We start from the raw sequence: 14,183 nt of genomic DNA, 5'->3' as shown, positions 1-14,183 counted from the left end.
GGGGAGCCCCCGGCCCATCTCGAAGTGGCTGAGGATTGGCGCAGTGCCGGCTGCGGGGTCCCGGAGGTGCAGCCGCCCTTGCGGACTCCGCGCCGCCCGCCTCGGGCAAGGCCATGTGCGCCAGGCTTGGCGGCCAAGGGGCGCCAAGAACCCCAACCTCGGAGACCCAGAGGGGAGGGGCCTAGATCGGCCGGAATGCCCGCAGGCGTGGCCCGTAGACCTCCCTTCCCGGCTCCTTCCCACCGGGGAGCGGGGGTGGGGGGCACGACTGTCTGGAATGGGGGAGGGGAAGAGGCTCGGCCGAGGGCCCTCCGTTGGCGAGGTTGGGGGTGTGCGCTGCAGAGGGGGAGGGGCCAGACGCGTCTTGCTAGTGGCTACCGTCGGGCAAATGGGAAATTGCTTTAGTGGGGAGGCAGGCGGCGCCTTTTTTCAAGGAGCGGGGAGAGACGTTCGGCCCTAGAATTGGCGCCCCCCAAGAGAGACTTAGAACACGCCAACAACTCGGGCCGCTGGGTGTTGCGCAGCCTCCCAGTCTCCCGTCCCGCGTGCGCACGGAAGGGCTATTTCGGCCTTCAGAGCGCGGCGCTCCCCGCCAGCGCTGCCCTGAACCATAGCGTGGACCTGCTCTGCTGTCTCGGCACCCGTGTGTTTCTGCAAACGCGTTCTCTCTCGCTCTCCCTTTCTCCTTTCCAAAGCAAAGGCCAGGTCAGGAAAATTACCCACTTTTTCCCAGCGAAAAAGGTCGCCTCGTTTGCAGGGGAAAGTTTTCCAGGCCAGTGAAGTCAGCAAGCACCGAGAAGACCACACTGTTTAGATTTCCTAATTGGCTGGCTTTGAACTGGCGGTGGGAGGGGGAAGAACCCACTCTGGCCCCGAGGGGAACTTGATTTTGTGGGTCTACCAACCTCAGACTTTTGAGCGAGTTGCTGGGGGTGGGGAGCGGCCATCAAAGGTTTGTCCTGCACTGACAGGAAGAATCCAGACCGCCGCTTTCACACTGAGCCCAGGACAGGCAGTCCCCGCCCCCAGCCCCAAGGGAGGACCGCTGGGACTCCCTAGTCGGGGGCCTACACTCTCCAAAAGGTCTGCCCTCCCCTCCAAACGACTTTGGAACAAATCCCCTGCTTTCTCTGCAGCCTCTCCCGGTTCTGTCTGAGCCTGAAACCCGCAGGGTAGATGTGTGTTTTGCAGACTCTGAAGGGTGGTACAGATGTCCTCACATCATAGGCTCCATCACTCAGGGCCCCGTCCCAGCACCGAACTGTGGTCCGGGCTTGTGCTCCTCTTGGGTGGACGCTGGTCCCCTGGCCTGCTGCCTGCACCTCTGAAGCTGGGTCCCTCTAAGTCTGCAGCTAAGGCTGCATCCACACCTGCAACCCAAAGGCCCTGGAAGCCACAAGGCCCCAGGGCTCCTCAGGCGCAGTCACACACTGCTTCGGCTCCACGGCCGGCTGTCCTGGGCTGCGGAGCCCACCCTGCCCTGGGCCAACACAGCTGAATACCTGCCTCCCTCCTCCCCTCTCCACCGCAGGAGTGGGGAGTTCTGACTTCTCACCTCCACCCAAAGGAGACTGGGGTGCCAGTGTCCACGCTGCTCGGGCACTTTCATCAAGAAGTCCTACCTCATTCCCTCCCAAGCCTCCTGCTGCCCTGCACTGGGCAAAACTCCTCCTCCAGAGCCCTCCCAGGACCTCCAGATCAAAACCAGCTACCAGCCGGAGGGGTTCTGGGAAACCAACTCCACAACAACTGAAATAAAGCTTTGCCTTCTGCAGAAAGGCCTCCCTCCACTGGGCCCGTCTCTGAACTCCGGGACCCGGCTCTTGACCACAGAGCCCTTCACAACCCCTCCTTCTGGAAGCTCCTATTCCCTGGGCTCAATGGGGCAAGGGCTGCACCCCCGGCCACCACCTGCAGTGCCTGAGGTGGGTGCAGACTTGTAGGGCCTGAGGTTTATACAATAGGCAGGGTGGGAGGGGCGACCTCTCAATAAATAAAGGGTGCAAAATCACAACTACGACATTAAGAACAGGGCCCAGACAGGGCCGTGGGCACGAGGGACCCTCAGCTTCAACCGTGTTAACCTCACCGGAAGTCTACCAGATTTTCCCAGAAGCATCCTCACATGTTAGAGCAGAAAAAGACGCTGCCTGTCCTTCAGTCTAAGGCCTGTCATTGTTTAACTTCCTAAACCCAAAAACCAAAATCCCGCTGCCGTCAAGTCAATTTTGACTCCTAGCGACCCTATAGGACAGAGCAGAACTGCCCCATAGGGTTTCCAAGGAGCAGATGGTGGATTTGAACTGCTAACCTTTTGGTTAGCAGCAGAGCTCTTAACCACTGAGCTACCAGGGCTCCTTCCTAAACCCAGTATGTAAAAAATTAGGAAGGTCGGGGCCGCCGGGTGGGAAGGGGGCTTAGGCGGGAGGCTCAGAGGCTCCTTGCTCGGCCCCCACCCCTCCGCAGCCCTGCCTGGGGCTTCCAGCCACAGCTGCTGGAAACCACTCATGTGGTTCCTGCTCATGTTTCAGCTGAGGAAGCTCAGGCCCAGAGAGGGGGAGGCTCTGCTCAAGGCCACACAGCACGTCAGCCTGCGCTCTAGTGCTTGAGTCCCCCGAGCCTGCCTCTCCCCACCCTGGCTCCAGCAGGCCCACCTGCCTGTCGCTACCTAGCTGGGTGGGGTCACGGAGCCAGCCAGCTTTGGAGGCTTTGCACAAACGGTGTCTACACGCAATCACGGGTGTGTGCAGGGTAAACGGAAGCCCTGCTGTCCTGGCTCTTTTGTCCCCTGCTACATCCCAAGTCCGAGAGATTCACCCTGAGAGGGGACATCACCCCTTGCCTGGCCAGGAGCAGGAAAGGGCCTGTGCCAGGCAGAGCCAAAGAACCCCGCTCTCCTCTGGGGCCTGGGCTCCCCGGGAAGGAACTGCTGAAGACCCAGCATGCCTCCCTGTGAAGCCCCTGGCCTGGAAGTCAGGAGGCCTGGTTTCTGGGTGCAGCATGCCGCTGACGTGCGAGGTGACTGCACCAGCTTCTAACCTTGATTTCTTCATCTATAAAATGAAAGTAACATCTGATTTACCGTGTCCACTCCCGTGTTGCCACGGTGCACAGCCTGCCTGCTGGGGCCCCCTTAGGTCTCTACTCCTGGCTGTGTGACCTTGGGCAAGCAACTCAACATCTCTGTGCTTCAGTTTCCTCTTTGTAAGTGATGCTAGTACCTGCCCCCAGGGATGGCCTGAGATGGCAGTGAGGATTCCGTCAGCTCTGACCTGTGAAGCACTTCCACAATGACTGGTACACCCCAGCTCTGCTCAGCATGTGTTCAATTCAAAATCCGAACATGAAAAACTCATTCTCTCTTCCTTTCCCAGTGAGGACAGGAACCCAGGGACACAGAGGTGACAGGCTCCCCCGGAGCAGAGCCCACTCCTAGCTGATTCTGGAGCTGCTGGTTAGGGGTTAGTCAGGCATGGAAATCAGCAACAACAACAAAAAACTGTCAAATGCCTAATAAAAAAACTTATGTCAACTGCTAACTATTTACTGTCAAATAAAAAACCGTAATAATAATAATAACCGAGGCTGAACGTTGGTTAAGTTCTCCCTGTTGGGAGCCCAGCTGCCTCTTTCTCTCACTGTCTTCTTACTTCCCTTCCTTGTTCCCCTATATAAGGCAGCGGCTCAACAAAGCCCTAGATCTTAAAAAAGAAAAAAAAAAATTACTCTTTGACTGACCAGTACTTTTCCTGTTTTTTTTTTTTTTTTTTTGATTCAATAAAACTTTCAACTACAACTCAGTGCTAAATTCACGTTTTGTAGCTGTGAGGCTCTAAGGCTCCTGCTGTATTTATACGATTTGCAACGGGCCTTCAGTCTATCATTTCCCGGGGACGCCATCACGGCAGGAATTACCCCCATTTTACAGAGGAAGAAACTGAGGCTCTGCAAGGTAAAGGGGCTTGCCTCATGCCCCAGGGCTGGGCAGCCTGGTATGGCTGAACCAAGATAAGTGGGGTCTGGACATAGCCCTGCCAAGAACCAGTTATGTGAGCTTGAGAAATGGGAGGACTGGTACCCCGAGCCTCCCAGCTGAGACCAGGGTTGGACCCCAACAGGGCTCTCTGTTTTTAACAACCGCAGCCAACAATCCAAGCTGCTGTTGCTACTTGCCGTCGAGTCCACTCCCACTCACAGTGCCCCCATGTGTGCAGAGTAGAACTGCTCCACAGGGTTTTCAAGGCTGTGACCTTTCAGAAGCAGATCGCCAGGCCTATCTTCCGGGATGCCTCTGGGTGGGTTTGAACCACTAACCTTTCAGCTAGTAGCAGAGTGCTTAACTGTTTTCACCACCCGGGGGGACCTATGATTGCATACCTTGCCTAGCTCGGATCTGTCTGAAGTCACATTTATTGTCTCCTTTGCTGCCACGGCCTCTCCAAACCCCACCAGGAAGTAGAACAAAGTGTTTGAAGGCGCTGCCGACTGTGGGTCGACGTTCTATGAGCTGAGGATGCCTAGCCACGTGCGTACAAATGGGTCGTACCTGGGATAGGCTCCAAATACCACCTCGGTGGGGGCTGGGGTTGTGCCTGCCTGACGGTGGCTCTGCCAGCCAGTCAGACAGTTAGAATCTCTCTCCCTAACAGCCTCCAGACCCCAGGCTACCCCAGGAAACCAGACAGACCCAGGTGTGCCTCTGACCTTGGTCAAGTCCCTTAACCTCTCTGAGCCCCAACCCCAAAGGGAGGTTAACAAACCAGTTGCCATCGAGTTGACTCCAACTCATGGCAACCCCATGGGTGTCAGGGCAGAACTGTGCTCCATAGCGTTTCCTTGGCTGTAATCTTTATGGAAGCAGACTGCCAGGCCTCTCTTCCACAGCACCTCTGGGTCAGTTTGAACCGCCAACCTTTCATTTAGTAGCCCAGCACTTAACTATTTGTGCCACCTTCAAGTGGGGCTAGAAACACTTATTTCAAGGTTGAGGAATTAAATGGGATAATCCATGAGAAGCACCTAGCACAGCTGGGGTGCCAGGCAGCCCCCTCCCCACCACCCACCAGCCCTGCCAGAGCTCTGAGGTCACCCCTGCAAAGCCAACCGCCCGGACTGAGCCTTGGCCACACCCCTCAATGGAACACTGCATCCTCCCCAGTGTAGACAGCACTAATAATAAACCATCACGATTTAATAATAAAAAAGATAATCCATCCACAACACACATGGATTTAACTAATCTTAATTTGGAAGGAAAATAACAACTCTAAATATATCCAATGCATGGTTTCTTTTAAAGACAACCTGCGAGTGGGGTTTATCTCCAGGTTCCAGCATGAGCAAGTTATTTCCGTTCTCCCACTGGCCGAGCTTATATATATATATATATATATATATATATATATACACACACACATATCTGTGTATATGTATGTATGTGTATATATATGTACGCGTGTATATACGTATGCGTGTATATACGTATGCATGTGTATATACGTATGTGTGTATATATGTATGCGTGTGTATATATGTAGGTGTGTATATACGTATGTGTGTGTATATATGTATGCGTGTATATATATGTATGTGTGTATATATGTATGTGTGTATATATGTGTATGCGTGTATATATGTGTATGCGTGTATATATGTGTATGCGTGTATGTATGTATGTATGTGTGTATATATATATGTATGTGTGTATATATGTGTAGGTGTGTATATATATGTAGGTGTGTATATATGTAGGTGTGTATATATGTATGTGTGTATATATATGTATGTGTGTATATATGTATGTGTGTATATATACGTATGTGTGTATATATATGTATGTGTGTATATATACGTATATATATACATTTTGCGTTTATTTTGCTTATTTTTAAAAGTCCGAAGTCAGTGTTCTCTAAATCCTCTGGTTGATCGGAAGCCCTTTTTGGTCCAACACATTTTGCTTAGTGATGGGTCACTGGGACCCCAAAGCCCCCCACCGCGTCTATCTGTGCCCTGCCTGCTGTGCAAACCCCCCAGGCTATCCTGGCCCTTCCTGGGTTCCAAATGAAGATGCAGAGAGCAGGCGGGGACACTGCAGAAGGGAGTGGCCTGCCACCTCCAAGCCCGGGGCTCCACCACCTCCTGTCACCTGCTGCCTGTCTCCTGAACACTGCCAGAAAACTGACATTCGGGTTGCCGGGGGAGGGAAAAAAAGGCAAACCCCTGACGGACAGCCAGTGGCTAATTCCTCCCCATTACGGCTTCATTTGGTCATGGAGAGGGAAACAGGCAAAAGGCGTCACCTATCCAGAGCCTTCCCTGCAGTACCTACGGAACGGGAATTGTAAGAGGAACCTGGAGGGAAGAGCTAAGAGCCAGATCCAAGGTTAAGTGGCCAAGGCATGACTGTGGAAAGCAAGTGCCACGCACCGAGCTTGGGTTTCTAGAAGCTTCCACCTCTCAGGCATCTATCTTGACCAGGCACTGTGCTCCCTAACTGCTTCACACACCCGGTCTCATTTCATCCTCAGCATCACGGGGAAAGGCGGGTGCAGAGGAAGACACAGAGGCCCGGAAAAGCCAAGTGCCTTGCTTAGGGGGCCAGCTGGTGAGTGAGGTCCCCGCCCCTAGACCCCTCCCCAGGCTACAGAGCCATCAGAGAGCTGTCACTACAGGACGTCATGCAGCCCCAAGATGGGGGTGAGCGTCAACCTTGTTCTCATGGTGTATCTGGTGCTAGAATTCCCAGACGCCAGTGGAAGCTCTTCCCCAGCTGTGACGGTGAACTCAAATTTAAGGAGACCTGTGTATGCTACTGGAGCCCTGTTGGCGCAGTGGTTAAGAACTCGGCTGCTAACTAAAAGATCAGCAGTTCGAATCCACCAGCCTCTCCTTGGAAACCCTACGGGGCAGTTCTACCCTGTCCTGTAGGGTTGTTAGGAGTTGGAGACGACTCAACGGCAATGGTTTGTGCATGCTGCCAGCCCAGCAGAAAACGACGGAGCTGGGGGAGCAGACTGTAAGGGGAGGGGGCCCGTCGCCACAGCACGCTGCCCCTGTGCCTGCCAGGCACGAGTATTTAAACTTTAAATTAATCTTAGGTACGTGCACAGATGAGGCAACTGTAGCTCAGAAGGTCAAGTTCCGTGCCCGAGGCACACAGCGGCAGGTGAGGGACAGACCGGGGCTGTGTTCTCTCCTTGTCCGCGCACGGTCTCCCCATCATACGCCCTTGAATCCCATCCAGGCCTCACTCCCCTTCCTCTTCGCCCCTCCTCAGAACCCCCATCCCAGATAACACCTTGGTGATGCATGCTGTCTGCAAACCCTGGACCCCCTGACCTCCTTCCCCGGATCGCTTACAAGTGGGCTACGGTCTCCCCTGGGATGGATGGGTCCCCTGCTCCCCCCGCGCTGGGCAGCAGCAGGGAGGGGCCCCAGGAGGGGACTAGGAGTATAAGGCACAGCTGCGCAGATGTGGATCCGAGCAGGCCGGGGGCCTACACTGTCCGCAGCAGACGCTCAGGGGCAAGGCCCAGGTCCAGGGTCAAGGGCACTCCGGCCATGGCCCCATGCAGCATGCCCACACGCCATCCCCCGACCACGCTCCCCCTGAGGGCTGAGCCCTCTTCCTCCCCTCTACAAGCTCTGTGCCTGCTTCACAGGAGGGCAGGGGAGAGGCAGGCTGCTGGATTTCTGAGTGAATGAATGAATGAATGAGTGAATGAATGAATGCTCTCCTGGAGACAAAGCTTCAGAAACGTCTTCCCTCCGCTCTCCTACCTTCCTACTCCCTTTAGATCCATCTCCAGAGCCAGCGGGCTGGGTCCACACCCTGAGGTGACCGCTGGCAAAATTCCTGCAGGCGTCACCCTGGGGAGTCCATCTCTGGAGCCCCATGCCTCTAGAAGCACCCAGCAGCCAGGAGGGGCTGGGGACCTGTCTGGACAACAGGAAAGACGGACCACCACAAGGACCTCACCTCGGACTCCGCCGAGCCTGGGCGGTCAAAGCCAGAGGCAGAGTCCCAAAAACGAATAGCCACCAGCTGACCAGCGCCGGGGCGTGGAAGGGCTGGAGCATCCTCTGGGCACCACGGCCAGGAATGGGGAGCTCGAGGACCAGTCTCGGCTGAGCCTGCAGTGTCAGGGACACTGTGGGGATTTCCGGAAGCCCGAGTGGAGAAAGCCTGTGATTCTAAGCCCCCCTCTTAAAATATAAAGACTCAATTATCTCTGAGCAGCTTGCTTTACACATGAATTGACACATTTACTTTACAATAAATAACGGAAAGTTATCTGTATTTCCTTTACTGTTAATCTAAACAGAGAAATAATAAACAGGGCTCGCCTGCAAAAATGCAAAGGCTGCAGAGTCCTCAGAATTCAATTACGCTAAAATAATTAATGCTCCCACCATTTTAAATTACTTTATACATTTGAGCCACTGAAGTTTTATTCTTTAATCTTTCCTTTTTATTAAATAAAAAGATTTAAAAAAAAAAAAAAAGTTAGTGCCGAAGTAGGGAGGTAAAAGGGAGGACAGGCACTAGAAATGAAGGAGCAGAATGTGCTGTTAAAACGCAACGGTCTTCTCCCGGCTGACACAGCACGTCGACGGTTTTGTGCCTTTGATTAAAATAACATTTTAAATGCTTTGAACAAACATATCTCTTTAGACTTCTAAGGGATGATTTTACATATTTTTTCTAGAATGAAGAAATCCATGCGTCCTGTTGTTGAACAGAAAGGCCAAGAATATCTTCCGTCACACATAAAATAAAAATACTGTGGGCCGCTGCAGTATCACAACCCCCCAAAAAAGGGAGGGGGGCAGGAGGAGGAAGGGAGGGGACAAAGCAGCCACGGAGGTTAACTCGGCCTTTTACACAATCGTATTTAGTCGCTTTTCTAAGCAGACCTGCTGGAAGTGATCTGCAGCCTCTCGGTGGGAAATGCCTCCATGAGCGGAGGATCGGGAAGTGTTCTGGCGGAAGCAGAAAGCCCTGTCCATTGAAACACAGACAGAGGGCCTCAGTCTCCTAGGCTGTCTTCCTCCCCACCCCAAAAGGTTTGGTGGGGGGCTCAGAGTCGCTCTCCCTGGAGGCAAAGCCAGGCGTTCATACCCATACCGCTGGTAACAACTACTCCTCAAACATCAAACAAGAGAGAGAAGGGGGGTATGGGCCCCCCAACAGAGACAAAAGGGCCCTAGCACCTCTCTCGCCTGCCAGCTCGGGCCCTAAGTGAGCAACGTGGCTGGGGTCTGCAGAGCAGGCCGAGAAGCCAGCGTTTACACCCCTGTCAGGCTGCTCACACCCGTCTCTCCTCCCTGCCCTTTGCCTCTCTGAAGGAGAGTGATGGATTTCATGCTCATCACCAACCAGGCCAGGCCCACAAGGTCTCCCACCAGAGTCTCCCGGCACATGCCTGCAGGAACTCTGCATACCACCACAACCTCCCCAAAGAGCCAGCTCTCCGAGTCCCATTTTACAGGTGAGCAAAGCAAGGCCCAAGGTCACACGGCTGCCCTGTGGCGGGGCCAGGCTTTCGGCATCACCCTCAGCTGACTGCCACCTTGTGATGGGAGTCGTGCATCTCAACTGTGGGAGTGGCCGTGCTGGTCACACCAGGCTCACCCTACTAGGAGCACCGAAAAGCCTCAGTCCCCGAGTGCCCTCACCAGCCTCCAGGACCGAAACACTGAAGGGGGGGGTCCATGCACCAATTTTCCCAGCCAGCCATCCACCTGATGTTGCAGAGCCAGAGGGGACCCCAGAGAGAAGAGTCACACTAGCAAAGCATTCAGAGAGCCCCTGCTCATTTCGTCCTCACATCAACCCTGCTTGTGGTATCACCCCTCCACCCCAGGGACAGGTGGAGAAACTGAGGCTCAGACCCAGGAAGTGACTGCCCAAAGTCCACCAGCAGGACTTGAACCCTCGTCTGCATGAACTCTGATGCCCATCTTGCTCCAGGACAGGCTGGGGACTAGTGGCTGGCCAGGGCCCTCCTTTCTCCCCCGGCCTCCTGAGCTCAAGAGTATAAACCAGGATCAAATCCTGCCCGCGGAGAGCAGTGAGTCCCAGGAGGGGGGCCGCGGCGGGGAGAGAGGTGGCGACGCAAACTCACTGTGTTGGGCAGAGCCGGGTGCAGGAGGCAAGCCCACGCCCGGGGCGCAGAGGCCCCTACCCTGTTCTGCAGGTGGTGGGAACCGGCCGTCCAGATGGTCGGGCAAGCAGGCATGTGAAAGGGCATGTCCGACCTCCCCCAGGGGTGCAGCGTTCCAGCACGTTCCCATGAGACCTCCCAGACCCCTCCCCAGCTCAGGCGACGTCAGAAGGGGCCTCAGATCGGGGGCCTACCCCTCTTTTGACAGTTGGGAAACTGAGGCCAGAGAGAGGAGGGAGGGGGAAGTGAGCGCTCCCACTCCTAAGTGCCCACCCGGCCCTGCCACACACAACGGCTCATCTAATCCTCACACCGACCCGACTGGGTGCATTTTGTTAGCTCCATTTCACAGATGGGGAAATGACTTGTCCAAGTTGTGAAGCAGAGATGTGAACCCAGGATTGCCTGGCTCCAAAGCTAGGGATCAGGCCAAGACCACCAGCAAAGCGACGGCCGAGCAGACTTCCGAACGTCCATGGTTGAGGCCCAAAGCCGGAGCCCCTCACCAAAAGCAAAGCCACCCCGGCCGGTCGGGCTGCCCCGAGCCCCAGGCCTGTCCCCCACCATCCAGGGGACCCTCAGAAAGGGTAAGCACCAGCCGGTGGCCCAGAGGCCCTCCCAGCACCAGCCCCTGAGCCAGAGGGCGAGCCCCCAGCAGCAGGGGTGAGGTGGGCGCGGCTCCGGGAGGTGGCGTGAGCGGCAGCCAGGTGAACGCGACAGTGCCTACCTGCAATGTTCTCCTGCTTGGGGCAGATGCCTTTCGTGGGCGAGAGCAGGTGGTCGTCTTCGTCAGGGGTGACCTGGATCCCAATCTCCACTGGCTCGGACACTTTCCTGAGCTCGGAGCGTGCGGAGGGTGGCGGGCTGCCCTTATCCAGGCCCCTGTCATAGCAAACACTCAGGCCGCTGCCACACTGCTTCTTCTTGTGCTCTATGAAAACCAGGATGTCCCCCAGGGGGAAGTTCATCTGACACTGTCCACAGGTGAGCAGGTCAGGATCGGGGCCACCCACCATCAGCCCCAGGCCACTGGGCTCCTCTATCTCCAGACCCTCATCTTCCTCGAGGATGGCGGCCTCCACGTGGTCAGCCTCTGCTGGAGACAGAAAGGAGAAGGGGCAGAGAAGACAGAGATGGACTTAGGCAATCACAAGTACCGGGCCTTCCACCCTGCCCCACCAGGCTCACCACGTCCTCCCCATCATTCCTAGAGACGGAGATCTCACTGTCCCCCTTTGACAGATGGGCAAACTGAGGCTCCTGGAGTAATGTGGAGGCTCCCAGAGACTGTCGCAGAAGAAGTGCTGGTTGGACAGCTTTCTAGCTTATTTTTGCCAGTTCCCTCCCAACAGAGCACACATACGCACAGACACACACATTCTAATTTCACAAGAGTTGGGCCATTGCTGTTTCAGCAGGAGACACTCTGGCATGGGACAATCACTTGGGGAGCTTGAAAAAAATCCTGATGCCCCAGCCACACCCCAGACCAATGACAGAGTCACCGCTGGGGACAGGACCCAAGCATAAGTATGTGCTTTAGACCCCCGGGGGAATTCTAGAGGGGCTGAGTCGAGGACCAGTGAGCAGAGCCCCTCGCCTGCTCGAGCACAACGGGGCCTCCCTCCCCTCCCGCCTTCCATTCATGGGCTCCCATTCATGCTGGTCCTACTCACGCTCCTCCACCTGAGACCTGGCTGCACCCCAAACAAGGAAACAGAAACCCAGATGGGCGTCGGCGGGCCCGTCCTTAGAGGAAGAGGCCCACATGCTCCGAAAGCAACAAGTGAGCCCTGGTCCACAAACGGCTGGGAGGGACAGTGCAGGGGGGACGGGGACGCTGGCCCGCCAGCACCAGTCCTGGTCAGCCTGGCGTTTCTTTGCTGACTTCCCAGCACCCATCAACTCCCCGCCCTCCCATTCTGCTTGTTGGTTTTTTTTTCACTCCCAAAAGAAAAAAGAAAAAATTCTTTAGACTCCAAAAGCATTTCTCGGCAGTTCACAAACCACCCCTTCAGTGGGCCGTACATTTTCCTATTTCTTTAGCAGGCGATATATTTCCTTTCACTTTTTTTTTTTTTTTTTTGGTAGAGAGCAGGGGGCCCACATAGTTTGAAGCTAATAAATGCCTCCAAAAGCAGTCAGCGCCTCGAGGGACAACTGGAGGACTCGGCAGCCAAAAGCGTCATAAATAAGAGAAGCGGACAGGAGGTTTCATATTCCCCTCTGGGTCTGGGCAAACTCGGGCGGGAGTTTTTCGGGAGAAGTGTCAGTCGCTGGGGAGAAGGGGCCAGTGGCGGGCCTTCCCAGAGGCGAGGGCAGCCTAGGTCTGCCATCCGAGGAGGCAGGTAGATTTTGAGCTGTACAGTACTTTGTAAAGGATAATGGAAACCACAGAAGAAGCGGAAGGAGGACCGGAAGGGAGAGAAACACATTCTGTCAAAGTGAAGTTACTGACGGGCCAGAGCCAAGGAACAGATAATTTAAGGAAAAAATTCTGTGGCATCTGCCATCCTCCACATAAATCACTGTCCTCTCTGTGTTGTGTGAACACAGGCCCGTGCAAGCCGGTGTGTCAAACCGAGTCCAGAGCACATGATCCACGACGTGCAACATGCACACGTGAATTACACGTGTACAAGGGATGCACAGGTATGCCGAGAAGGGAAATGACATTGAGATTCTGCCCATGGTTCGCAAAAAGCAGACAGAGCCCTGAATGAATTAAATGTAGAAATAAACGCACGCAAAATGTGGCAGTAGGAAAATCCCCCGCCAACGAGCAGATCCTAAACCTGTTGTCTGCATATCTCTAACAAAAAGAACCTACAAGGTAGGCAAACAGCCCTACAAAGCCCATCCCAGAAACCATTCATTACACTTGAAAAAAGAAATCGGAGTTTACTTACAAAGGAGTTTGAAGACAATGCTACATAATTAATTTACCAATTTATTTTATGAAAAGATGCTGTGCTCTGGTGAAAATGTAATCACAACCCTGGCGCTGAACGGCGGCGGTTCGAGGGGGAAACGGGATGTCTGTGAACGGTTTGTCAGAAAGTAAAAGGTAATTATTCAGTGCCTCTTTTCCCTTTAATGATCTAACATTGAGCAATACTGTTTATATTGAAAAGCTCCCACCTTTAATTACCAATTACATATACGTAATTTCAGAGCCAAAGGAGAGGGCTGGGAAAACATTTCTTCAGAAACAGAAGGACGTATTGTGTGCCATTTCTGGAAAAGGGGCTTCAAGAAATGGGAGGAGCAGGTCAAAATATTGTTTAGTTAAAAAAAAAAAAAAAAGCACGAAGGAAATGAACCAAAAAGCAAAAAAGGACAAAATGAAATTGAGAATCTGGATGAAACAGGGGCACGGTGTGTGGTAGGAAGGGTGCCAGCACCGTACCTGGGACTGTTTTTAACGCCGTCCCCGGCCAACGGGTGCTGTCAACGAGAGCATCTGACGACAGCGTGCCACAATGACAAGGCCATCCACCGTCCCCAAGAGATCACCCTTTCTGTGGGGGGGCGGGGGCTTGGTCTTTGAATTTGATTTGGGGGGTCTTATTAATTTTTGTAATTTACTTTTTACTTTTAATTAACTTTTTCAGCCACGTCCGTCCTTGGCTGTCCTGGGTGGGAGTTCCAGGGAGCAGGCACGAATGTCTCCTCTCTGCTAGGTTGTAAGCTACATAATTCCACATTCATTTTCTAATTCAAAAGAAACACAGACATTTAAAAATTAGCAAAGTTCACATATGCCTGTTCGCAAGCCTTCCTCCCTCTCCCTTCCCTCCTTTGCCAAGGACTCTGTACCAGGACTTTTTTTTTCCTTTTTTTTGGTAACATCTGGTATTCTTCCCTTCTCTTGGCAGTCTCTGCCTTTTCACTTTCTTCCTGCAGCAAGCTCGTGTGAGACACAGTAATTGAATTTGAAAGTATCCACAGCCATTCACTGTGCTACAGTCCTGGTTTCTGAATCAGCTCCCCATGCAGCCAACCACCCTGGGC

At 53.9% G+C, this 14,183-nt stretch overlaps 1 protein-coding gene across 1 annotated transcript in view; it reads right to left on the bottom strand.

The window, feature by feature from the left end:
* The window catches only part of BCL11B (BCL11 transcription factor B), a 92,443-nt gene extending 80,627 nt beyond the window's left edge, over nucleotides 1–11,816 (bottom strand). Inside the window, 2 exon segments of the mRNA XM_023731796.1 lie at nucleotides 10,897–11,262; nucleotides 11,750–11,816. Of these exon segments, the coding sequence (XP_023587564.1) occupies nucleotides 10,897–11,262; nucleotides 11,750–11,816 (433 nt within the window).
* Nucleotides 11,817–14,183: the final 2,367 nt, after the last annotated feature.

This window comes from Trichechus manatus, unplaced genomic scaffold, assembly GCF_000243295.1.
Source record: "Trichechus manatus latirostris isolate Lorelei unplaced genomic scaffold, TriManLat1.0 scaffold00045, whole genome shotgun sequence".
Lineage (NCBI taxonomy): Eukaryota > Metazoa > Chordata > Mammalia > Sirenia > Trichechidae > Trichechus > Trichechus manatus.
Note: the sequence above shows the minus strand (reverse complement) of the source record. Positions and strands in the feature narration are given on the sequence as shown.